We start from the raw sequence: 14,746 nt of genomic DNA, 5'->3' as shown, positions 1-14,746 counted from the left end.
GGGTGACACTTTTCTTTGGAAAAAGAGAGCCAATACAAAGCATTTTGCATCACTCAGGGCTGATAAGAAGTCATGAATGAGATAGACTGATATTGAGATTTTTGCTTCATATCCAGGAGAGGATGCAGAAGAGATCTGATGCTGTCCTCCAAAAAGTTTGTACCAAAGGGAATTGGGAAAGAGTGATGGTGTCTGCAGTTATTCTTCAGTTTCATTAACTACAGACCAGACTGACAACAGAGACTCCAGCCTAAGGGCTGGGTTGGAAGCACAGAAAGAATTCAACTGCAGTCTGATGGCAGAGCGAAGCGTGTAATTTCCATTTTTACAGAACCCCTGCTTTGATCACTGCACAGTGTGGATTTATTCCATAAGAGATTTATGCCTGTGTGCAACTGTCAAACTTGATCTAAAAATATTTAACCTTTTATCTATATAAAAACATGTTTTGTGAACTGCAAGGAATAATAGAATAATGTCTGCCCCCATGCATGTTTGTAAACATGCACCTGAATTCAAGTACCTTTTTTCAGTCAGACCTAAGAATCTTTCTTCTCTATGTGCAAGCTTGGAGATCAGCCCTCAGATTATCTGAAATATGCAAGTATAGAAATAAGGTTTCATGGCTGAACTGTGCAATCTTCACTCCCGAGTTTGTTCAGGGCAGCAAATGGATGGTGCTGCAGTTTGCTCCTCAGTATCACACTAAGTGACCTTGATACAACCTTAAATATTACCTCTGAATGTTTAAAATAATTTTTAAAACATCAAAACAGAAAGCCTGATAGAGGCAAGAAGATCAGATATCATTTGGTAACCATGTTATAGTTTTGCTTTAATAGAAGACTTTCCATTCTATGTTGTTCAGGAACTATTGGTTTACCAAACCATTTCTTGGTCTCTAGATGCATGGCATTCAAAATCAGCAAGGCAAAAGAAATACAGAGATAATGTCACTCCTTGATTTTAATCCTTCCCTCCAATATTTAGCATAATGGTACATAACTGGCCAGTCCAGCAGAGACTTTAGCCAAAAACATTGAAGATTATGGATACTAGCCACCATCTGTGCGAACTACTCTCGCTTAACTTAAACTTAGTTCTAGTTCCCAATGTTATTAAGAAATGTGTTATACATAATACACGTTCTTTATAAAAGTCTAGCAAATATATCTTATTTTAATCTTGTTGAGCTCATTTAAAGAAATAATTCCACAAGTAGGAGAAAAATTAATTCCTTTGCATATTATTTTTTAGTAAATTCAGGTTATTTCAACTGTCTTTAACAACATACCATATATATTATCGGCTAGATAGTATTTGGATCTGATTTTTTTTTTTTTGTCATGAGCATGGTATAAAACTTTGCAATTCTTTTTATGCTTGAAAGACTTGAAATCAGTTTGCAGAAAAAAAGTTAAATTATTCTTTTGTTTTGGTTTTGAAACAAAAGATTTAACCTAATGTTGATGTTTATTTTAATGACCTCTTCCAAGTTATCAACAGAAAATTATGAATTATTGCTAAAATGGTGACAAAAAAGCAAATTAAGGAAACAAAATAGTAATTGAGGAGTCAAAAATACACAACTATTTTTATATTATCATCCAATTTCTCACAATTCTACAAGCAATAACAACAGGGATACATAGTTAGCACTTAATCTAGGTTCAGTACCTCGCAAATCTTTCTTCATTTTGCGGAGATCTTTTTGAAAGTCTTCAAACTTCATTTGTGAAGCCTGGAAGAGATCTTGTGGGTCTGGAAGAGGAAAGATGCATTGTTCTTTTCCAGCATCCTGACAAAAATACAAATGAACAGTTACATAGTGTTCGTTATTTTTTTATATACAACTGAAAGCACAAAAGAATATTTGTGCACATTTCCTCATCTTGACCATTGGAAAAGCTAATTTAATAAGTTGATTTTTTAAACTTGAATTTAAAAGAGCAAAATTAATTCTCACTCACCTCATCAAAATTACGCAAATAGTATGAGACAATGTAAGACAGAAGACTTCTACTGTTGTCCTGTATAGAAGAGAAAAAAGTTTGCTGTGTTACTGAAACTCACTGAAAAAGCAAATTCAGAAATGATAATTCAAGTAAATTAAATATTTAGTGTCAAGTACAGAGAAATACTTTGCTGATTTGGTGCCTTAAGTAAGAAAAAACAAAACAAAACAAAACAAACAAACAAACAAACAAACCACAAAAAAACAACTCTGCAACACTTTAACCATTAAAGAAAATAGAAAGTTATGTTATAAAACTCGTGTAAGCCACTCCTGATTTTTTAAATTTACCTGATTGTAAACTGAACCCTTACGTTTTGAGTTCCCAAGAAGGAAAAGATTTCTAGATTGATGTATGCAACTTCTTTCACAACATTCAGATCTTTTTATTAATCTGTTACTAAAATTAAAGCAAAGTTAAACAAAGAAAGTTATTTTTCTAAATGAAATTTTGGCATTTTGGGTGCCTTTGGGGAAACTGTCTCATTGTTTTTCCTCTGTAATCTCTGTAATGAAGCTTCAGCAGAAAATCTTTGATTTGAAAAGGATTTTGATAATTATGTTTTCAGATATTTTTTTCAGAAAACTATTTGGAAGAACTCTTCTGACTGATCAGTAGGGAATAAGTTGAAGATTTATCTTGCAATTGTAAGGTTAATGGTCATATTTCCAGCAAATTATGTACATAAGACCTGAGTCACCAAACGAAATATAGTGTACCTAAATGCTCTACTGAGCCAAGTTCTAAAACTGGTGAGGTAAATAGAGTCAACCAGCAGGTTCAGCTAAACTAGGCCGCTCTATACACATTGTACTAAGGCTTCAATTCACATTACTCCCTTAGTTTACTGAAGAAACCATCATGCCATCTTTAAAGGCAGATGGCTGACACAGTCTCTCAACTCAAGGTAAACAACAGTCTGATCACATTACCTAACCCAGCAGCTAAAGCATGTATATTTAGTAAGTGACAAAGGAGGGAAACAAACTCATCTTTTTCTTCCACTTTCAGAATAGCAAATCTTGACAATGACTAACTAGATAGATGTAGGGGCCAATTTAAAGTGTCAAGAATTACTGCTGTAACCCTTCTCATATCACTGCCCACATTCAGATGAGTCTTTTCATCATAGCCATGGAGACTCACGAGTACTGTTTCCTTGTAAACAGAAACAGATATTTGAATACAACTCCAATCTGAATATCAAAGGAAAAAAAAAGTGCTGGTAACACACAAGCTACAGTTTAGCACTGAGCACGAAACAAGATTATTATCATTCTCCTTACTCAGATGACTATACCAGACAAATCTTAAATCAACAAGTACTTGCTGTGATAACTCTTTACTCTGGTGGTTCCACGGTCCAAATGTGAAATGCAGACTTTGTAGTCATGATGTATGTAAAGAATGAATTTTGGGTTGTCCCACATCCTCGGGATGCCTATTCAATCATTTTCAGGAATGACTTCTTTTTTTTTTTTTTCCTCACACGAATATTTTGAATGAGCATTGCATCACAGTTAACTTTTCTTTTATAACTGTTTCCATTTATGTAATAAACCTTTTAAGTGTAAGGATCATAGTATTATTTCTGAATACAAGAAAAGTTAGAACTATACAGCTTACGAAAAGTCAAATATATATCAGGTTGGGAACTAAGACATAATTTAATGTATTTTTGTTTGTACAGTAATGAAAAGAGATGGTTCATTTTCACATTTCTACAGAAATACATCTAACTGTAGAAGTGTGACCACCTAAGTATAACAACAAAAGAATTCTCTTTGACATGCTGTCATAAATTTCAGACTCTTTACTTGAAAATGGAGACAAAGTAATTTTCTGAGAATTTAGTATTCTCAGGCCTACAGGAAGTCTAGAACCAGCTTACACTGCTCTTCACATCTTTCAGTTTTGGCAGGATATCTAGTCCAAACCCATCAGCCTGTCCTCGCGTCCTGTTTCCACCATTCATGTAATTGCCAAAGGCAAGAACCAAACCCAGGACCTGCATAACTCCAGATCCATTTTTCAATATCTACAAAACAGAAAGAGAAACAATTCTATGTTCAAACTCACAATAATATTTACCATTAACAGTATTACTGAGAAGCAGATTTGTTGATACTGTATTTAGAAATAATACTTATAAAAAAGCTCAAATATAGCAAATTAACAACCTTTTACTGCAACATGTAGAAGAATACCAATATATAATTTGTTTTGAATGGAGAATGTTACCTCCAAAATGGATACTTAGAAAAAAAAAACAAACAAAAAAAACAAAGCACATTACTAACAGAGATCACCTGTTTATAAAATCAAAATTGTAATTCCTTAACTGATGCTGATATTGCGAATGGTATATTTAATTTAGGAGAGAATTTTGCATGCAGTTCATAAAAACCCAACATGGACCAATGAAAATATTTAATTAATCAAATAAAAACCATCTATTAAATAGTAAAACAATTACATAAAATGTTTCAGATTGTTTTCTGTTATGAAAACACTGATGAAAGCCGCATTTTAAAGCCATATATTTGTTTTGCATGGAACCACAAAATTCTCATAATCTCTTCTAGATAGATATAACTTTGCTAGCTCTAACTGATTTTTGATACCAGAGATATTATTGAGTTGCATGTTTCCAAAATCCAAGCAAACATAAGTTAGGCTGAATAGGCATTCATTTGGAAAGGAGTGATATGGTCACTATGAGGAGGGAAGATTTTTCTTTAACAAGAGGATAAAGTACACCATTTTCGAGAGACTGTACACATTGATGGCAAAAACATGATACAGCTCAGTACCAAAAGCTAATCTTAAAATTTGCTTTGATGTTGAAGTACAATCATAAAACATTCTATTCTGCTATTCTTCAGATTTAATGAGTACTTAAAGTAAATAAAGTGAAAACTTTTGAAATATGAGTACAACTTAAAAAGATTGAATATCAGAAATTTAGCTCTACCTTTTCACAGAGTACAACCTACCTCACACAGTTTTTGTAACAATTCAAGTTTGCGACGGATTGAACAAATGCTTTCTGAAAATGTTGATTGGAACAGGATGCAAAATACACGTTCTGAAAAGTTGGGAATTAGTGAGAGTTCATAGAGGAACCTGCAGGAGGGATTAAAGAAAATTATATAAATCATTGTCAGCAGTTTTTTTTTTGTTTTGTTTTTTTTTTTTTAATAACATCTCGATAGTTTATTATACAGCAAAAGTTTTCTGAAGCAAGCAAAACTGTTCTTTCATAAGTATGTTCTTACTGTTCCGGCTTATCCAAAGACTTGGCATTTTCTTTTTCCTTAGAAGCCTTGCTATGTTTTTCTATTTTTTCTAATTCATCTGATTGTGCTCTCTGGAATAAAGGAAACAAATTAATTAAAAAGTGTTAATTAAAAACCTAGTCAAGCAACACAGATAAAGATGCCCTTGTATCAAATAATGTTCATAGATATTTTTTTTTCCTTCTAGCATCTGCTTATGGCAAAACTACTTAGACCATGGAGTGATTTTAAGTATAAATACATCTGATGGAAAACAGAATATCTTCTAAAAAATAATATTGACTAGTAGTAATCTGCAAAAGATTTATTCATTCAACCATGCCGAGACAACAGTCTTCGTTCCCAAACTCTTTTCATTGTCTGTTTATAAAGTCTTTGGATCAAAGAACTCTCTTCTTGAGTTGTACTTCTCTTTGCAAATCCATTGGGTTGCATTTGAATGCACTCTGATCTTTAAATATGTATTTAAAGAATATCTTCTTTTAATCTAAATGAAAATAGGCTTGTATTGTTTACTGCAATTTCAATTTTATTTGGTACTTGGAAAACACTATGGAACAACAAAAAATAGTTGATTTACAACGGAACTATCATGCATACCATAATACATGAGAACTACTGCATACTTCTTTGAAGTAAAATGATTTTCAGTTTTATCTTAATAAACAAAAACTATTATATAAAAACTTCCTAGCTTCTTGGGGAATGCTGTGGCATATTCCTTTCCTTCAATATTCCAATTGAAAGAAACCGACTCTCACTTCTTTCCGTGCTCCATGCTACAGTGAAATTATTTTTTCCAAGTGCAGTATTGGAAAATAGAAGAGCATGGAAAGGGATAAAAGTGGAATGCAAATTTCTCCATCTGACCCTTTTGACATCCATGGTGGTTTTGAAAATAGATTCAAAACATGAATCTGTGCAAGAGTGAAAAAAAAGTAAATATAGCTACCTTTATTCCTTTAGAAAAACATTACACACATTTTTCAAACTTACTCCAACAGAACTTGAAGACCACAGTGGAAAATTATATTCTAACTACTTAATGGCAAAGCAAAAGATAGGCTTCTTCTGTATTATTTTTTGCATTCTTTTGCACAATTAGCAGAAGAGGTACAGAACTATCTCAAATCATACTGCCACAGCTCCATCAGTAATCTGAAACCAAAAAGTCAGTTTCAGACAGTTCTCCTGAGGTTGTTGAACATCTTTCCATATGAAAATGGAGAAAATACTGACATGAAACAGAAAGATTAAGAGATTGAAGAGTCACTCAGAGCAAAAGCACTTCAGGGTTTCTCTGATTATTTCAAGAAGTCTGGAAATGACTGCAAGGCCATCTGTCTTGAATACTGCACATCCTAATATTTAGCCAGCATTTCTGGGGATATTCTTCAAGGGTCATCTTCTCTATAGTCTGATCTGGTTTGAAGGGACCTCTGGAGATCATCTAGTTGAACCTCCTGACACAAAGCAGAGACAAATAGAGCACATTGCTCAGTATTGTGTCCAGCGAGGTTTTGAACATCTCCAAAGATGGAGACCACATGACCTTTCTAGGGAGCCTGTTCCAGTGTTTGGACACCTTGCAATAAGAAAAGGTGTTTTGATTTTTAAATTGAATTTCCAGTATGTCAATTTCAAGAGGCCCACTACCTCATCTTTATGCTGGGCATCACTGAGTCTAGCTCTGTGTTTTTTAATTCCACTCCACCATCAGGTATTTGTACATACTGATAAGATCCACCTGAGCATTCTCCTCTCCAGGCTGAACAACCCCAGCTCTCTCAGCCTCTCCTTTTATCATCGTCATGGCTTTTCACTAAACTTGTTCCAATGCGTCCATGTCTCTTGCACTGTCAAGGCAAGAACTGGATACAGTACCCTAGATGTGGTGTCACCAGTGCTGAGAAGAGAATAATCACTTCCCTTGATTTGCGTGATCTTTTCTTGATCTATTGATGTATACTGTATCATGCCTTAGTTAACAAGAGCCAGGCTGAGACTAATTTACTGGATTTTATTTTTAGTATACTGGCAGTGGCTTATCCATAACACCTAGTTTCCTGAATTCCCTACCCCAGTATCCCTTCTAAGTGTGAGAAAACAAACCTGGGGATTCATCCTCCGAAGGTACTTTTCTACATAATGTTTTTGTCAAGACAGGCGCAGGACATATAATTACAGTAGTGAATTTTTCTTGTATAATTCTATCCTGAGGAGAAGGAAATTTTCAAGATACTAAGATCAGAAAATTGTACCAATTTTTCATCTTAGAAGACTCAATCAGGACATGGCATGAAGACTAGGAAAGATTCAACTAACTGCAGAAGTTTCCACTTAAATATTGCAGGTGCTGTTTAGGAAAAAGATATGCTTTTGATTTTGTGTTCGGGAGCAGGTGTAAATTGGACACTTCTTCAATTAATCTAGAACATTCTTACACAATGGAGAGTTAAAAGAAAGCTTCCATTTCTTTTCAAATCAGTTAAAAAAAATCTCTCTTGGCAATGGATGAAATCTACAGATTTTAGAAGTTTGAAGGATGCCAAGAGAGGTAGCATTGTTCCAGTGTTCATGTTGTCAGAGCCATGGAAGTCTATGTATGCAAATGACATTAATTTGTAGGAAGATCTATTTTATTTATTCAAGTTACACTTCAAAAAACTAAATTTATTCAATTTACACTTGTAAATTTTAATTGAGTTTTCGTAAAAGTAATTTCTCATACTAACAGTTTTTAAATGAAATTCTATTATTTCTGGCTGACCTGTAAATTCTATTCTCTTCTGCTAAACTGAAAGGAAGGAGCATAACGCTAAAACGTTATTTGCAAATTCTTTACAATAAATAGCAAGTGTACGCTCTTTTCTGGCCTTCTACACATCATGAAGTATGAGAGCGCTTATCCCAGCAATCTATTATACACATGCATGTTCAAGCTGTTAATGTTTCTCCTCCAAATCCCATGGGCAAAGGTTAGGCAGACTCATTATTCCTCATTTAAGCCATCATTCTCAGATATTGCGCATGCAAAGAAACAACTGGCAAAGATACAAAGGCTAAACATGATCCACTCATGGATAGGCTTGAGCAAAACTCAAGAGATAAGGTTTACACTCTTCACCAAAATCAGTCCAAGTATATGGTGCGAGTTCAGAATCAAACCTGAGTTTCAGGTCATTAATTTTGGCTCTGATATCCAGAATTCTGATTTATGTGTATTTTAAAATATGACAGAAAAGGAATAAGGCTGACATGCCATCTGCACAGGAATTGAAGTTTATTTCTTTTGAAGAACTTTTACCAGTTAGCTTTATGGTTAATGTTTATCTATTCTCTGATTTGCAGATGGAAAATAAAAAAAAAAAAATAAAAAATTCTCTATTACCCTCCAACATTTTTGTCAAGAGAGAACACATTCAATAGATACTTCTCATAAAAGTCATAAATATGATTGTATTACCACCTCTTTGAATGTTACTGCTATTTATTTCCTTGAATTTTAGCAAATATATAGCATCATAAATAGGACAAAATAGTATAATATACCAGAATTTGATATTAAATATATCTAAAGTAAAAAAAAAAAAAAATCTGATAGAAATTACTGCAAAAACCACACTGCTTTAGTTTAACTCTTTTTCCACTTCTGCCAGAGTATAAACTTACCCTTTATTTGGTTTTACTAAAGTTTATAAGTGCCATTTCCCCACTTCACAACATAAATGCTACATTTCCTGGTTAGGGTTTTTCCTTGCCACACAACCTTAGCTCTGAGTTTAGATCAGTTTAAATTTATGTAGGTTTCTTAATTTTTGGGTGGATTTTTTTTGGTCAACTTAATTTTCAAAGTTAATGTTACATATTTCAAAAGCATCGAGTGACTTGTCTAAAGAATAATGTCAAAACTAACTGAGACAAGGTTATACAGAGATACTCGGGTTAATAACAACTATCATATTCTTTTGATGCTGGGTCATGTATCAGAAGTCAAGTATAATCTATAGTTTTTGCAGAAAAATGTTAAGACATTGCATTGTGATTTTTAAGAAAAATTGGCAATTACAAGAAATAATTGAGGAGAAGTTTTGAATCACAGTGGCAGAGCAGAGGCATGCACTTCAGACTTCTGGGTGCCTTTTGCTCTTGCAAATGGCATTCTGAGGTTTTTGAGAGCATTGACCTAAGTCTTTTAGAGATAGACACAGGGTGGATAATTTAGCAGGAGCCAAATTAAGAAAGTATACATGTTTAATTTCATGATGTAAAGAGATTTGAAAAAGAGAAATCCATAGATCAAAGACAATTCTTTGATATAATTTTAAATCCATTTTTATACACTTATTTTCACAAGCTTGTTTTGTTTCAAACAGTGAACTTTAGCTACAATCTCAGCTGATAAGAGGCTACCTGTTTTCAAAGCAAACATTCACTTATTTGCAAACAAGTACATTTCTCCTCACAACCAATATGGCCTAACAACATATGGCGAACTACAACTCCACTGAATTTGATTTACCTTCTCCCTCTCTAATTATAGCTGCCACCTGAAAGGATTGCTATTGGGGAGTTTGTAAAAGCATATTAAAGTAACTGTTCCACATGTAATTTTATCTTTTAAGACTCTCCTATAAAAATTGTCTAGATCTTAATACATAGCTGATTATCAACACATATTTATATTGAATCAACTTTCTATAAAGCAAACTACACAACCATGTGTAAAAACTATGTGACTGTATCATACAGTCGCGCAGTAAAAAAGTTCTTCTCAATTGATGCAATATGACTTAATACTATTAAATAAATTGAAGGCTTGGGTCTTTGGTGGAGTGTGGATTTCTTCATTTATAGAAAGTCACTAAGATGTATACAGTAACTTTGTGGTTTAACAGGATTTTAATTCCTCAGTAAACAGGAACTGAGCTCTTGGGACAGTGGCTTTTGAAATTAGGATGTGTTTAGGTTTGGAGACTGCCAAAATTTCATTCACATTTAAGGGAAAGCACCATGCCAGACATATGCAATCAGAAAAAATGATTACATTCTGAGGGAAGACTGTAAAACAAATGCTCCCATATGTTCCACAGAGATCAAATAAAAAGTTCGAGAACTAGTAAAGTGGTATTTAAATATCCAGCAAAAAATCCCAATCCAGTAAATAAACCCTAAGAACTAAAAATTAAGTTAATGGCTATAAAGTAGACAAATGAGGCAGTTATCCTCATTTACAACACAGGATGAGACTGAGAAATAAGGGAGGAGTCAAACATGCCAGGCTGTCTGACACCCCTCATTGCTTACATTGTTTTATTGAACAGTATTGTTATAACTAGTGAAGCTTCCTAGGGAAGCAAATGCAAGATCTGATGAGCCTTGACCAAAGACTGAAAGGAAAAACAAAATAAAATGCAATTAAAAAAGCCCGCTTCTTTCAAGATACAGCTTCATCAAATAGAGGATCCAGGATTAAAATTCAGGTCCCTTTATGAAGCTCTCCCCAAATAAACTGATTTTTGTTCGTTCGTTTTTTTGGGTTTTTTTTGTTTGGTTTGTTTTTTTTTTTCTGTCTTGAACCAAGCAAATATAGTGATAAAGTTGTGCTGGTCTATCTTCTATTCAAAGCAAAGAAATACATTATAGTCACTCCAAATTTGAGTCTTGCCTGAGATTAATTTATAATATTTTCCTCAATCAGGACAGTATTTCCTAGATATTTTCTGTAATTAGTGAAGGTAATGATGAACACAATGGCATTTGGTTGTGTCAGTGAACTGCAAATTTGCAGGTAATCCATTATACTGGAACTCGGAAACATACTGGAGCTAACATTAAGAAAGCATTTGAAAGTATTCTATCAGTACATTAGCCATATAGGAGGACTATTTTTTTTTAAACCAAAATAAAAGTCTTACGCAATACAAAAGAGGGAAGTATGCAAAACTGATCATGAGAGCAGCATCTATTCCATACTTCCCACAACACAATCTCCCACAATCACGCATATGTAATACATAAAATTACTTCAATTTTTTACATGCTAAAGAATGCATGGAATGGGATATAGTTGTGATGTGTAAGGGAGCAGATTAAAAATAATGTAAAATAAAATAACACAGGCCAAACCAGAAATGCTGTGGAATAAAGTTGTGAGAAGAGTTTAAAGATTTGGGGGTAATTAGAATACTTTTCCCATTTAAGCATTATCTTCCTGAGCAGTGTTGAGTGAGTTAACTCTTCAGGGATGAAATAAGAGTAGAGTGCTTCGTAGTTCTTGTCAGATTTTTATTTTTCATTTTGTTTAGCTTTTTTTTTTTCTTCCCTATAAAGTGGACTAGAGCTTACTATCTCTCTCTTCAAGCCCCAAAGTGGATTCTTTAGTAGAAGTTCCATAAATCAACAAATAATTCCAAAGTAGGCCATAAAAAGCTAGAGTCTAAAAACCAAAAACCTGAAAGGTATACTGGGTTGGTATACAGGATGCCAGACCTTTTGGCATTAGATAAGATGCACCTGTGCCAGAGGGGGAAAAGGATCTTGGGGCAGGAGTTAGCTGGACTCATTGAGAGACCTGTAAACTAGATTTGAATGGAAAGGGGCAAAACATTGGCCCATCTGAAGTGCATCTATATCAATGCATGCAGCATGGGTAACAAACAAGAGGAGCTTGAAGCCATGATGAAACAAGAAAATTATGATGTAGTGGCTATTACAGAAGCATGGTGGGATGTCTCCCATGACTGGAGTGCACCAGTTGATGGCTACAAGCTCTTTAGGAGGGATAGACAGGGAAGGAGAAGTGGTGGGGTGGTGCTGTATGTCAGGGACTGTTATGATTGCTTTGAGAACAAGTGTAGTGAAGACAAGGTGGACTGTCTTTGCAGTAGAATCAGGGGGAAGGCCAACAGGGCAGATGTTGTAGCAGGAGTCTACTATAGGCCACCCACCCAGAACAGAGAGGTAGATTAAATATTATGAAGGCATTCAGAAGAAATCTCATGATCACTTGCCCTTGTTCTTGTAGGAGACTAACTTCCCAGACATCTGCTGGAAATACAACACAGCAGAGCAGGACCAGTCCCAGAGATTCCTGGAATGTGTGGGAGACAAATTCCTAACAAACCTGCTGAGTGAACCGACCAGAGAAGGTGCCTTGCTGGATCTCCTCTTTGTAAAGAGAGATGGTCTGGTGGATGATGTGGCAGTTGGAGGCCGACTAGGCCACAACAATCATGAAATAATAGAGTTACTCTATTCTTAGAGAGGCCAGAGAGGGGGCAGCAGGACTGACATCCTGGACTTCCAAAGGGATGACTTTGTCTTGTTTAGGCACCTGCTTGAAAGGATCCCTTGGGAGACGATCCGAAGGGTTTCGGGGTCCAGGAAGGCTGGGTGCTCTTTAAGAAGGAAGTGTTAATGGCTCAGGGGCACGCTGTCCCCAGGTGCTCTAAGAGAAACCAGTGGCAGAGAAGACAACCCTGGCTGAACAGGTAGATTTGGCTGCAACTCAGGGAAAAAAAAAAAGAGTTTGAGGCCTTTGAAAGAAGGGGTTAGTGACTCACAATGATTACAAAGATGCTGTGAGTCCATGCAGGTCAGAAATCAGGAGGTTTAAAGCCCAGCTGGAAATTAATCTGGCTTCAGCAATCAAGGACAACAAGAAATTTTTCTATAAGTATGTCAGTAGCAAAAGAAAGACCAGGGAGAGTCTCCATCCCCTGCTAGATGTGGGAGGAAACATGGTAACAAGGGATGAGGAGAAGGCTGAGGTGCTTAATGCCTTCTTTGCTTCAGTCTTTAATAACAAGACTAGTTGTACTGAGGGAATCCAACCTCAGCCAGAAGACAGAGACTGGGAGAATGACCACCCTGCAATCCAGGAGGAGACAGTTAGTGACCTGTTGCATCAGATAGACATACACAAGTCTATGGGACCAGATGGGATACACCCAAGGGTGCTAAAGGAGCTAGCTGGGTGGTCACCAAGCCACGTTCCATCATGTACCAGCACTCCTGGCTGACCGGGGACGTCAGGACAGATTAGAAATTGACCAATGTGATGCCCATATATAAGAATGATGATTCGGGAAATTACAAGCCTGTCAGCTTGATTTCAGTGCCCAGGAGGCTGATGGAGCATCACACAACACATGGGGGACAAACAGGGGATCAGGGCCAGTCAGCATGGGTTTATGAAAGGCAGGTCCTGCCTGACAAACCTGATCTCCTCCTACGACAGAGCGACCTGCTTATTGGATGAGGGAAAGGCTGTGGATGTTGTCTACCTTGACTTTAGTAAGGCCTTTGACACTGTTTCCCAAACCATTCTCCTGACAAAACTGGTTGCTCACAGCTTAGATGGGCACACGATTTGCTGTGTGAAAAACTGTCTGGATGGCCGGGCCCAAAGAGTTGTGGTGAATGGAGTTAAATCCAGTTGGCGGCCAGTCATGAGTGGTGTCCCCCAGGGCTTGGTGTTGGGGCCACTCCTGTTTAACATCTTTATTGATGATCTAGACGAGGGGATCAAGTGCACCCTCAGTCAGTTTGCAGATGACCCCAGGTTGGGTGGGAGTGTTGATCTGCTCGAGGGTAGGGAGGCTCTGCAGAGAGACCTGGATAGGCTGGAGCCATGGGCTGAGGCCAACTGCAGGAGTTTCCATAAGGCCAAATGCCGGGGGCTGCCCTTGGGCCACAACAACCCCCAGCAGCGCTACAGGCTTGGGGAGGAGTGGCTGGAGAGCTGCCAGTCAGAGAGGGATGGGGAGGGGGGGGTTGATTGACAGCCAGCTGAACAGGAGCCAGCAGTGTGCCCAGGGGGCCAAGAAGGCCAATGGCATCCTGGCTTGTGTCAGCAATAGCGTGGCCAGCAGGGACAGGGAAGGGATCTTACCCCTGTACTCGGCACTGGTGAGGCTGCCCCTCGATTCCTGTGTTCAGTTTTGGGCCCCTCACTACAAAAAGGACATTGAATGACTCGAGCATGTCCAGAGAAGGGCAACGAAGCTGGTGCAGGGTCTGGAGCACAGGTCGTATGGGGAGCGGCTGAGGGAACTGGGGGTGTTTAGTCTGGAGAAGGGGAGTCTGATGGGGACCTCATTCCCCTTTGCAACTACCTGAAATAAGGTTGCAAAGAGCTGGGGATGAGTCTCTAACCAAGTAATAAGTGATAGGACAAGAGGTAATGGCCTCAAGTTGCGCCAAGGAAGGTTTAGACTAGATATGAGGAAGCATTTCTTTCCAGAATGGGTTGTTAGGTGTTGGAATGGGCTGCCCAAGGAGGTGGTGGAGTCCCCATCCCTGGAGGTGTTTAAAGTCGGGTGGACATAGCGCTGAGGGATCTGGTGTAGTTGGGAACTGTCAGTGCTAGGTTAATATGTACGACTAGATTATCTTCAAGGTCTTTTCCAACCTAGACGATTCTGTGAT

The 14,746-nt window shown here is 36.9% G+C and overlaps 1 protein-coding gene across 1 annotated transcript in view; it reads right to left on the bottom strand.

The window, feature by feature from the left end:
• Positions 1–14,746, bottom strand: part of FMN2 (formin 2) — a 177,710-nt gene that overhangs the window by 54,230 nt on the left and 108,734 nt on the right. The window contains exons 14-18 of the mRNA XM_026845620.1: positions 5,294–5,385; positions 5,012–5,141; positions 3,907–4,053; positions 1,971–2,030; positions 1,678–1,798 (exon numbers count right to left, since the gene is read on the bottom strand). Coding sequence (XP_026701421.1) covers positions 1,678–1,798; positions 1,971–2,030; positions 3,907–4,053; positions 5,012–5,141; positions 5,294–5,385 — 550 coding nt within the window. The remainder of the gene's footprint in view (positions 1–1,677; positions 1,799–1,970; positions 2,031–3,906; positions 4,054–5,011; positions 5,142–5,293; positions 5,386–14,746) is intronic.

The sequence above is a fragment of the Athene cunicularia genome, assembly GCF_003259725.1.
Source record: "Athene cunicularia isolate RWA chromosome 3 unlocalized genomic scaffold, athCun1 chr3_part1, whole genome shotgun sequence".
Classification (NCBI taxonomy): Eukaryota; Metazoa; Chordata; class Aves; order Strigiformes; family Strigidae; genus Athene; species Athene cunicularia.
Note: the sequence above shows the minus strand (reverse complement) of the source record. Positions and strands in the feature narration are given on the sequence as shown.